At 42.2% G+C, this 12199-nt stretch overlaps 1 protein-coding gene across 8 annotated transcripts in view; it reads left to right on the top strand.

The window, feature by feature from the left end:
* DAPK1 (death associated protein kinase 1) overlaps nucleotides 1–12199 on the top strand; it is a 206902-nt gene that overhangs the window by 144530 nt on the left and 50173 nt on the right. For 5 of the 8 annotated variants that reach the window (XM_069573905.1, XM_069573906.1, XM_069573907.1 and 2 more), the window contains exons 4-13: nucleotides 2223–2361; nucleotides 4090–4219; nucleotides 4394–4442; nucleotides 4529–4555; nucleotides 5094–5246; nucleotides 5610–5655; nucleotides 7117–7206; nucleotides 8539–8631; nucleotides 10906–11025; nucleotides 11488–11586. In XM_069573905.1, the coding sequence (XP_069430006.1) occupies nucleotides 2223–2361; nucleotides 4090–4219; nucleotides 4394–4442; nucleotides 4529–4555; nucleotides 5094–5246; nucleotides 5610–5655; nucleotides 7117–7206; nucleotides 8539–8631; nucleotides 10906–11025; nucleotides 11488–11586 (946 nt within the window). Of the gene's footprint in view, nucleotides 1–2222; nucleotides 2362–4089; nucleotides 4220–4393; nucleotides 4443–4528; nucleotides 4556–5093; nucleotides 5247–5492; nucleotides 5656–7116; nucleotides 7207–8538; nucleotides 8632–10905; nucleotides 11026–11487; nucleotides 11587–12199 lie in introns of all 8 variants that reach the window. The other 3 variants (XM_069573902.1, XM_069573903.1, XM_069573904.1) reach the window with 1 other exon arrangement.

Here is a 12199-nt window from a genome sequence, read left to right as displayed (position 1 = left end):
GGAGTGGATTTGAAGGGGGAGAGGGGAACAGGCAGGAAGGGGATTGCATGTTGGAGCACAGGTGCCTGGATCCTTCCTTTATAATAGTACCAGGCTACTTCCTGCACCTCAGCCTCATGCCAGACCTGCCTGCCATAGGCTTTATGTATGTTTATTATCATAAAGCTTCAAAACCCTCAAAGTAGTAAGCCCTATTATTCCCATTTGATGAAAAAATGAGGCTCAGCACAAAGGAATAACCCTTTGGCCACAGAATTAAGGTTTGAGTGTGACAGGCTGACTCTGGCCCGTCTCTCCATCCTGCAACCCTTGGTGTCTACCTAAGGGGTGGCTGTGCAGGCCGGACAGCAGAGAAGCAAAAGGACCATAGAGTGACTTTCTCAGCATTAGGTGGTTCATGGTTTCCCATTTTTTCCTCCTTTTTGTTCCCTATAGTTGAAGGAGTCCCTCTCTCTGTTTTGTTGGTTTTAAAAGGAATAAAACAAAAAAGTGAGGAGCAAAGGGCTCCATGAAGTTGAGCAGGGAGCCAGTGCGAGGCCCCATGGCCCAGGGGAGCAAGACTGGGAGAGTGCAGACGGTGGTGTTATGAAGGACCACACCAGGCCCCTGCCCCCCAGGGAGGGCTCAGGCTCTGTGGCTTGTGGCAGAAATGCTCTCAGGCCCCAGGGGTGGAGGAGTCACTTTGCCCTCCCCCTCAGATAAACATCCCCAGGTTAAATATAAGCCTTGAAACAGGAGGATGTCATTAAGACTTGGAAAAATAGTCCTCAGTTTTTAGTGTGCTAAGAATCACACTTGAGCCTTCCCAGGTGGTGCTAGCGGTAAAGAACCTGCCTGCCAATGCAGGAGTTGCAAGAGACACAGGTTCAATCCCTTGATCCAAAAGATCCCCTGGAAGAGGGCATGGCAACACTCCAGTGTTCTTGCCTGGAGAATCCCATGGACAGAGGAGCCTGGAACACTAGGGTTGCACAGTCAGACACAACTGAAGCGACTTAGCACATGTGCAAGAATCACCCGAGGTGCTTGTTTAAAATGCTGCACTCCTGGTCCCCCACTCTTGGAAACTCATGCAGCAGGGTGGAAGTGACACCCCAAATCTGCATATTTAAAACACCCCAAGCCATTCTGCTGCCAGTGGCTCCTGAGCCAGGCTACGAGAAACATGGAGGATGAAGAGGCAAAATCTCAAACTTCTTTTGTGAAAGCAGCTTGTTTGTCATTTTAGTTTAATCTCACGAGCACGAGTTTTCTAATTCTGGATGTAGATGTGGTAGGTATGTTTATGGAGCTGTCTTGCTGAAAGAAAGATAATGCACACACAGTTATGTGCATAATTGCAGTTAATTATTGTGTTGTGAATGTATGGTTAAACTCGATAAAGATCAACTTATAAAAACTCTTTTATTACAAGTTCTCTGTTATTTGCCATTAATCACTACTGTGGATTTTTTTAGGGGAGTTTCTTCGTTCATCTACTTAATTAAAAAGTTTTGTGTTCTTGCTGTGTGCCTGGCCCTGTGGGAGGAGTGGGGAGAACACACACAGTCGGCCCACAGCCGGGGGCTGACCACTGTCCTCCAGGGACTTACAGTCTGGCCAAGGAGACAGATTTGATAAATCCCCAGCAACCACAGGCATTTCAATTTTGTGTATGTTTGTGATTTTTATAAATGTGAAAGTATTTTCATAGATACAAATACAGAGTATACAAATAAACACTGCTTGTCAGCCCATAGGTTGTGATGTGAATGTTTTGTTTGTTTTTTTTTAATTGACTAACATACAGATTTTGAAGTTTCCAGGTAGTCTCTCACTGGGCTAGGAAGATATATCCTATAAATTCTACACGAAGTTGGATTGTAGGTTTTTTTTTTTTTCAGTCAGTGAGTTAAGACTTCACGTATGAATATGTTGAATTAAGATGTCTGAAAGATGCATTGATTTTTTTTTTCCCATCACATTTCTGCTCCTCCCCCATTTGTGAACCTAGCATATTAGGAGAGCAATACCCAGCTGCTTTCAAGCACAAGCATACCTGAATGCAGAGTTGTCATCCAACAATGAGAAACACAGAGAATTCTGATTCCTTGCTTAGCAGTTTCAGCATGTCCTCAATGCTGTTTTCTTGCCAGAAGTCTGAGCGTGCAAATCGTCTTTGAGAAAACAAATCAATAGGAGACAGAAGCTGTCATCAGTAACCTCTGCTTCCTGGTTTTCAGCGTTGCAGGTGGTGAGCTGTTTGACTTCTTAGCTGAAAAGGAATCTTTGACTGAAGAGGAAGCAACTGAATTTCTCAAACAAATTCTTAATGGTGTTTACTATCTGCACTCCCTTCAGATTGCCCACTTTGATCTTAAGGTACGTTGCTTGGTGTAAACCAGATGAAAGCATATGCATATCACAGCACTTGTTGTTTGTTTGCTGGGACAAATGGAGGCATCCAAAAGAGATACATGTTGTTTTTTTTTTTTTCCTAGAGGGGTTTAACACATAACAGTTATCAGTATAAATCAGCAACTATATAATACATGCTTACTACAGCAGTTCCTAACGATTGTGTGGTATAGAGGTTTAGGATTACTCATCACATTCTAGAATTTTCCTGGGAAAGAATTGAAGGCTCTTGCCAGCCAAGTCTTTAAGCAAGGGGGCTGCTGTTGGTTATGGGGTATTTTCATCCTGGAGTAGCCACTGGCTGCTCCATTTCTCTCCGCCTCTGGCTATTATCATATAAGATGGAAGGTATTTTAACCTCTACTCTCCTTCTTCATGCAAAGGCTTCTGGGCTGACTCTGTCTCGCAATCAATTAAGCCAGACTCTGAGACTGTCTACTTGGGGTCTTTGTTGACTAGGGGCAAGGCATTATCAACAATAAAAAAAAGAGGGGAGGGGGGCAGGTCATACTCCCACCCATCACAGAGTTTATGGTCTCTTTGGGAGGGGAAGACATCCATATGCGCAACAGAAGTGACAATGTAAGATTCAGGGTACAGTCCAAAACAGTGAGAAGATTATCACCAAGCAGTGTGTGGTTGATTGCCAAGCGAATGACTCCTGTCATTGGAGCTAGGTAAGACGTAAGAGAAGGGAAGATTTTCCCCATACTTACTGTAGCAGAGCTGTCAAGAACACATCTGGATCCCCCAATACTCACTGGCACACACCCCAAAGGCTGCTGCTGGGAGCTGGAAACGCCCAAGCATAAATACCCACTGAAGCAGCCCTTAGCAGTGGACCTGGGGAGATGGTGGATAAATACCCCAGCTTCCTTGTGCTTCAGTTGGAAAATTCTGAGTGCTACCATTTCTCCCCAAGTCCTCCAAAGAGACTGTGCTCCAGTCACCCCCACCTTGATAAGACACTTTATGTCAGCTTCCTTCCGTCTCCTGTCTTCCCATTCCGCCTCCCAGTATTCCCTGGGGTCCCCTCCCACTTAAGCCAAATCCCTTTCCAGATCTGTTCCTGGGAGAACCTAAACCAAGGCATTTATTTTTCCTGGTGTTCTCTTGCAACCTCTTTTATCCCTACTTTTTGTTGTTGTCTCAGGAGAGAGGAAAAACTACACTGCCATCTTGTCCTCAGCATAACATATGATAGAATTTTTTTTTTGATTGTGGAAAGATAAACACAATATAATATTTGCCATTTTAACCATTTTAAAGTATGCAGTTAAGTGGCATTAAGTCTATTCACATGGTTGTGTAGCCATCACCACCATCTATTTCTGGAATCTACTGTTGTTCCAAACTGAAACTATGTATCCGTTAAACAATAAGTCCTCAGCCCTCCTACCCCCAGCTGCTGGCATCCATCATTCTACTTTCCATCTCTTTGATTTTGCCCATTCTAGATGCTTCATATAGGTGGAATTATACAACATTTCTCCTTCTGTGATTGACATTTCAATGTCTTTAGGGTTCATTCATATTGACGCACATGTCAGAAGTTTACTTTCTTTCTCAGGCTAAATAATATTCCATTGTATGGATAGACCCTGTTTTGTGGGCATCATGTTATTTCCACCTTTTGGTTGTTGTGAAGAACACTGCTATGAACATTGCTGTACTATTTTTCTCTTTTTAAAGCCTGAGAACATAATGCTTTTGGATAGAAATGTTCCCAAGCCTCGGATCAAGATCATTGACTTTGGGTTGGCCCATAAAATTGACTTTGGAAATGAATTCAAAAATATATTTGGGACACCAGAATTTGTTGGTAAGTTTTCTTCATTCCTGTGGCCATTCCATTCATTTTTCATAAACATTATGCTGGCAGAATTCCCCTGCTGCAGCAACATTTCCCTGTTACATGATTCTGATTTATACATGAAGATTAGACTCTGTTGGTTCACTTCCTTCCAAAACTAAATGTGCATTCGTTTCCCCATAGCTCCTGAGATAGTCAACTATGAACCTCTTGGTCTTGAGGCAGATATGTGGTAAGGAACATGTCATTAATGTTGTCATTTTTCTGGTTTATTTTACTGTTCATCTGATATTGTTTTTCTTCTTGTTTCATGTCTAGGAGTATCGGGGTAATAACCTATATTCTGTAAGTACCCAAATTCACTATTTGTGCTCTTCCCCCTTTTCTTTGAAACTCTGTGTCACGTTGATCACTTCAGGTGATGCACGCTTTTGTGTACACATAGTCATTTTACACCTCCAGAACACATTTAGTTTATACTAATTACACATTTTCTCTTAATTTGAAATGAGTCATCAGAAATTGCAACATAATCACTGAAAGAAAGCTTGACGGCCCATCACTGCTGAGAAAATAGGAAAGGTTTTTCTTTTATAAACTACTAAACGCTATTCTAAATTAACTTTTTTTTTTTTTTACCTTTCATTCTTTTTTTTTTTTAATTTTTAGTTTTTTAAATTAACTTTTTAAATGTGTCCTTTGCATAAGCTGAAGCTTTTGTACATGACAATTAAACGCCCTGTAAAATGTAATTGAATTTTGAAGTGACAGCACAAGCACCAGGTTAGACTGTTATTCCTCATTCTCCTAATCAGATATTGGAGGATCAGCATGATGACGCTAGAGAGACTTACTCATGTTCTGTGCTCCACTTTATTAACAGCCTCAGTGGGGCCTCCCCGTTTCTTGGAGACACTAAGCAAGAAACATTAGCGAACGTATCTGCTGTCAACTATGAATTTGAGGAAGAGTACTTCAGTAATACGAGTGCCCTAGCCAAAGATTTCATAAGAAGACTCCTCGTCAAGGATCCAAAGTGAGTGTCCCTTGTTCCTGAAAGTTGCCTAGCCGTGGCCTCAGCTAGACGGGGGTTAGCACCTGTCCTGTGCACGCAGCCATGTTTATTCCTCGCTGGTTGTTTCCACCTGGCAAAGAGAAGCGTACCACGTGGAACGCTTCAGAAAATGCAGGCAGGCCCCCTTTGTGCCTTTCAGTCCCGGTGGGCACAGTGAAATAAGCACGCAAAGACTGACGTTGTTTTCGGCTTGCTTCCGTGAAGCAGGTCCCGAACCGCGTTTTCCAGAGCATCTGCTTGGAGGGCCAGCCGGCATGGAAACAACCGTAGTCCTTGCTTCTATGGTCACTGCATTTCTTTTTTCTTTCTCCTCCCCCCACAAAGGAAGAGAATGACAATTCAGGACAGTTTGCAGCATCCCTGGATCAAGGTGAGTTGATTGCAGTTGGTTTGGGGATCATAGGGCATCCTGGAATTCATTTGCCCTGGGCTCTCTGGGTAGCTCAAGAATCCACCTGCAATGCAGGAGACCCTGGTTCGATTCCTGGGTTGGAAAGTTTCCCCTGGAGAAGGGATAAGCTACCCACTCCAGTATTCTTGGGTTTCCCTGGTGGCTCAAATGGTAAAGAGCGATGTGGGAGACCTGGGTTCGATCCCTAGGTTGGGAAGATCTCCTGGAGGAGGCCATGGCAACCCACTCCAGTATTCTTGCCTGGAGAATCCCCATGGACAAGAGGAGCCAAGTAGACCACAGTCCATGGGGTCACAAAGAGTCCATGGGGTCAGACACGACTGAGCGACTAAGCACAGCACAGGATATCACGTGGCACTGTGGGTTCTAACCACAGCCATGTCTGGAGTATTGTGTTTGCTGTAGGTGCCGTATTTTAAGGCAGCTGAGAGAATCCTCATGATAACAGAGGTAAAGAGGAGTGAACTACCACAGGGCAGGATGGTGATGAGAAGCTGAAGGGCAGAGCCACTCAACCACTTTACATTTGATTATGGGATATTAGCCCAAACACTATTTTTGTTAAGTTTTTGAATTAAATTCCACCATTTAAATATGATATCAAATCTAGATTCCAGCTTCTCTTGAAAAATCTGAAGTTCTGCCAACACTGAGACCTCATTCCACAAGGCTGCCAGAAACTCTACCCTGCTGCCTTTGTGCCAGGCCAGGGTCACCCCCATCATACATATACCTACCTGCCTGGCACCTGTTGGCATTTGGGTTAAAGAATCAAAGCTGCTTCAGATAGAGCAGAAAGGACTAAGGGTGGGAGCATGGCAGTTGCAGACTAAAATCATGGAACCAGTAAACGGATTGCAGTGCAGTAATTTGCTTTGCAGAAGTAGGTTTGGGGCAGCTGGCAAACTCCACCTGTGCCAGCTCCCAGCAGTTACCTTGGTTTCCCTGGAAGGCAATGATATCTCCTCTCGGAGGTAGAGCTGCATGGCCTTCTGAAAAAGATGCAGTGGAGGAGGGATTTTAATGATGTGGGATAGAGTGAGTTTGCTAACCTCTGAGGTCTCAAACAGCTCTAAATTACTTGACGATGTTAACTTTACTTGTCTCATAACATGGCCTCACCATGAATCATCCCATTCCCAGACTCTTTTATGGAGAGTTGTAATTCAGCTTGGTCCAAGCTCAACTTTTCAACTTTCCCCCAAGACCCAGTCTTTATGGATTTTTCTCAAATCTTTAGCCACAAGAGTTAGCCTTCAGAGACTACGTTCCTAGATCTGCTGTATTATCCCAACTGGTTTTATTACTTTAGCAAGGTGAATAGGTAAGCATCCCAAATAGTGAGAGGTATCCAGAAGTTGTCATGTAACACATTTCTGTCATTTGAGAGCTCTAAATTGTCTTGGATTTTCATTTTAGCCTAAAGATACCCAACAAGCACTTAGTAGAAAAGCATCGGCAGTAAACATGGAGAAATTCAAGAAGTTTGCAGCCCGGAAAAAATGGAAAGTAAGATTGTTTGATTTGAAGGAATTAACTAATTCAATTTCCTACATGGTTCTCTCTGCTGAGGGTGTATGTCTTCTGATATCAGCAATACAAAAGTGCATCCATTTTCAAGTTCACATCTGTACCATTACTCTATTTTCAAAGACAAGCAAAAATATTATTTCAGTCCTATTTAGCTCATCTTTTTACATGTAATCTTATATTTATTTTTTAAATCAAAGCCATTCCCGAGGCACATTTTTAAATCAGTACAATAAAATTATAGTGCAGTTTTTTCTAAATGCAACAAACCACATTTTAAATAGATTTGTTCCTCGTGGTAAGCAGCATGGCATTATGAATATCCCAGAGTTTGTGTAAATGGCTCTCTAAATCCAGCTTTGGTCTGTGAGTGGTTGGGATGAGGGTAGGGTGGGCCAGGAGCATTCACTATGATCTCTTCTCAGTGTGGATGGTTTCTGCAGCGGCTGAGTAGGATGTGGCTTAAAGAACATTCCATCCAACTTGAACAAATACAAAATCAGGGTTCAGAGGGGGACAGGATGGCTTCCTGTGCACAGGGTCATGTCAAGCCCAGAGGAAGCAGGTACTTGCCATGTTTCCTCATCACTGGCCCAGAGGTATACCTCATTGTCATGCCCATCAGGTTGGGATGCCTTGAGAGAGATGAGGACCACAGCAGTAGATTACTCAAGACCTGACTGTTAGTTCTGAAAGAAGCCCTGAAAATAAGGCTTAAAGTGAAGTGTGAACCACCATAACTTTCTTTTTCTCATTCTCTGTCTTACATACACACACAGTCTTTACATGTTGCTTCTTGCCTTTGAGAGTAAATGCAGAGGTGTTTGTCCTATTGGCAAAAAAGCCCCCCACCTACTCATTTCCAACAACTGTAAGAGTTTTGAGAGTCACACTGTCTGCCATTACCAGCTTGCCTGGGCATCACGGGCACAGGGCCCTTGCCTACCATGCTTCTCCAAGGGCGGACGTCCACAGGCTTTGTTAGGGTAAGATCACATTCCTCAAAGAGTAGAGAGTGAAATATGGAGAGTGAAATATGGTATCCACTTCTATGGTTTGATAATGAAATGTAGAAGGAGAATCTCTCTTTTGTTGTCTTGATTTATAAGACCTTTAGAAGTTTCTTTAAGCAAATATAATCTAACCTGCTTCTGGGATTGCCCACCCCTGAAGAGTATGTGCTGTCAGCAGCAAATGCTAACTCAAAAGACTTTGTCATCTGCACTAATTTGAGTATTGTTATATAAGCTCTCTCTCCTCCTTTCTCCCTGCCTTTTATTCACTCTCTCTCTCTCTTTTTTTTTAATAAAGCAATCTGTTCGCTTGATATCACTGTGCCAAAGATTATCCAGGTCATTCTTGTCCAGAAGTAACATGAGTGTTGCCAGAAGCGATGATACTCTGGTAAGCAGTCCTTTTCCCTGGGTAGATTCATTCTTAGCACTGTGTATTTACAATGTTTAAGTTATTTGACTTGTTCAGCAACCCAGAAAACCTGAAATCTTGGAAATGTCAGGCCTGTTCTTCCTCCTCTCGAAGAGGGAGTTGGGATGGCTGATTTGATGTACTCTATACTTTTTGGTCATTTTTCCTCTTTGTTTTGATTGGCTATACCCACTACCTCCAACCTCCACCTTCCCACCCTCCTCTGCCCCCCAACACAGTTTGATAAAAGAGAGCCTGGCCAGTAAAAGGGAAAGAGCATCTAATTTTCATGAACTAAAACGAAAGCCCTCTCTTTCCGCTGACCTTGGAGAATCTTGAACTGTAATAGTACAAAAGGGACAGACAGCCCTGCTTCCAAACACACACACACACACACACACACACACACACATACACAACACACACAAACACACACGGCAGAAAATCAGGGCAAATGCAGTGGGGCTTGATGATATAGTTCATGGTAGATCAGAAGGCTAAACCCGCTCTCTTTGTTGACATTGTATTGACTTCCAAAGGTCCTTGAGAACAACTGCACAATTTTTTTCCCTAATCCAAACTGAAACCTAATCATAGATTAACTGTTGAGATATAGTGGACACATCAAAATTCAACAAGATTTTACCCAACAGTCAGACAACGGGACTTTGTGAACCCTCGAAGAAAAGGAGACTCCAAAAAAGACAGGAAGAGTAGTTCTGTGGGAACCTGCAGGCTCATGTAACTGAGTAGTCAGGGCTTCCTGAGTGGAATCTGGGGACTCCAAGGGCAAGGTCACACATCAGCAGACACCAGCTCTTTTTTTAATCCCCTGAAGCTAACAGTTATACTCAAGTTCCAGGTCTAGCCTTATAGAATGAAAAGAGTTAGGAAATACTAAAAAGAAAAAAAAAGAAAAAGATGCTGGAGAGATGCAAGTTAGGAGAAGAGAGGAGAAGAGGAAGAAGTCTGGACTGGGAAACCAAGACAAGATATAAACTATTAATCTAAGTTAGGTGATGAGAATGATTAAATCTTATAAATTAAAATCACAGAACAGTCAGTTGGGAGAAAATACATTGCAATGAAAAGTTTAGGGTAGGAGAGGGCCTGAGCTTGTGAAGGAGCTCCAGGTGGAGAGACCCCCCTCCGCAGCCCTCAGGTTCTGTCTCGCCTCATCTCAGTGTCCTGTTGATCATGAGGTGTTACAGCAACCTGCCTGTTCCTCCATTCTCCCCTTTCTCGTCTCTCTCACTTTCAGGCAAATGTCTCTTAGTCTTCGACTAGAAAAGGAAACCCAATCTTAAACATGTATTCTCTACAAATAGTATTACAGCCCTTCTGAAGCTCGTTTGAATTCAGATTTATAAAGAGAAAGCAAAGTTCAGAGAAATGCTTTCTCCCTACCACCCCCACAGGTAGCGGTTCAGCCTCTGTAGCTATGCTTTCCCAGATCTGAAATTGTAGTAGCTGTACTTCTATAAATCCAAAACTTTTGTGGTGGAATTTTTCTAGCTTATTTTTTGGTTTTAATTTATCATATTTTACAAATACCTTATATATATTTAAGAAAGTATTTTGACAAATTAGCAAAAATTTAGTAAATTTATTGTTCAATGGTATCGTTATTTTCTCTTTATAAATAGAAATGCATCCATTATACTTTGTTTTATCTGGCCTTTATTTTTACATTTCTCCCCTTTTGGGACCTTATTTAAAAAAAAAAAACAATTGTTACCAACTTTCAGAGAATGTTATTATGTTATAGAATACAGGAATTTCTAGTAATCAAAAAATGACAATCTGTAATGCAAAAATGGCAAAGTAAGTCTTTCTTATTCAAAGACATCATTTCCTTGGTTCAATAGTTTTAGAGTCTGAGTTACACCTGAAATTTTCTACAGTGGTTTTTGGAACTATATGTTTTGAAAGATTCCTAAGATAAACACAAAGAGTAGTTTGTCATCAATCATTGTCCTAAATCTGAATCTTCAGAGCTGTTTGCTGTCTGGGTTACAATGCAGGTGACATAAAGTCCCAGGTAAATTGTAGGTGGTATTAGTTCCCAATGTGGGAGGGGCAAAAGGTGACCTCCTGCTTCCCTTTATGACCAGGTAGATTTGGGGATTAAATGGCTTACTTGCCCCCTGAAGGCTCCTCTTAACAAATGAGCCTTAGTTTCTCTGATATTGGTAAAAGGGGCAGCATAGCCAGCTGTGTGAACCTTTTTCCCTCTTCCCTGTCTCTCTCAAGGACGAGGAAGACTCCTTTGTGATGAAAGCTATCATCCATGCCATCAACGACGATAATGTCCCAGGCCTGCAGCACCTCCTGGGCTCCTTGTCCAACTACGACGTTAACCAGCCCAACAAGGTCTGATGCTGTCCTGCCAGGGGGAGTAGGGGTCAGGGGTCATAGTGACTGTGCTCCTCCAAGTCCAAGGTGGAGAGAACCCATCTGCTTCTCCATTCTTCTTTCCTGTGTAAACTCCATACTGTGGGGGAAATCACTTCTGCTTAGAAAGTGAATTGAATTAGAAATAAGGTCTTTGTGCATCGAGAGCCTTTCTTCACACAAGGCCTTTCTATATGCAGCTAGAATGCCCCTCTAACCATGAAATTTTATATGTACTCATCTTGCAAATAAAAATGTCACTTTTGGTTGTGAATCCAAATGAGGGCAGGCTACCATTTTCTCCCATTTCTACTCCTGTCAGGCAGGGCAGGTGTGTGTCTATGGAGACACAGGAAGGTGTCTGGGGCAGCAGTGGTAGTTTAGGCTTCTCCTTTCCTTTCAAACCTGAAAAATTGTATTTTTTTTCCTTGCATTTTCCAGCATGGGACTCCTCCGTTACTTATTGCTGCTGGCTGTGGGAATATTCAAATACTACAGTTGCTCATTAAGAGAGGCTCAAGAATTGACATCCAGGATAAGGTCATAATTCTGTTTTATTGCAAAAGGAGTAATTTTTTAAGTATTTCCAAATGTCTCTAATCATAGAGGTAACAGAAAAATACTACATATGCCCTACTTCATTTCTCAGTTTCCTGTAAAGGAAGATGAACTGATTAAGTAGTCTGGTCCTGTCTAACAGGTTATAAGGGAAAAGCAAACATTCATCTTCCTCATGGCTCTGTTACTCAGCATCTGCCCTTCTTTGCATCCTGCCCCGATTGACTCCTTATTGATCACATTGACTCAGCGGTGTTAATTGATGTTATATTTGGAGAAGTTTTCATTATCCAATTAATCTCATCAGAAATGTATTTTCCCACATGTTTATTAGGGTAACAGGATAAGGAGGATATGCTTTGAGGTGTATACCTCACTGGGAGTGTAGACACAAGTGATGACCAGCTAATTGTCGTTACGCTGAATCTGTCATCAGCTTCCATAGACTTTCAACAGCACTGTTGATAGCCTAGAACTGGCCCTTGACCATATAGGGAATTCTCACTGGAAGTTGAAATGAAGGTTTTAGGGGAAAAAAAAAAGTTTTTATTTTGAGATAATTCTAGATTAAAAGAAAAAGTCTAAAGAGATAATA

The sequence above is a fragment of the Ovis canadensis genome, chromosome 2 (genome assembly GCF_042477335.2).
Source record: "Ovis canadensis isolate MfBH-ARS-UI-01 breed Bighorn chromosome 2, ARS-UI_OviCan_v2, whole genome shotgun sequence".
Taxonomy (NCBI): domain Eukaryota; kingdom Metazoa; phylum Chordata; class Mammalia; order Artiodactyla; family Bovidae; genus Ovis; species Ovis canadensis.
The sequence above is the reverse complement of the archived record's forward strand: the minus strand, read 5'-3'. Positions and strand labels throughout refer to the sequence as shown.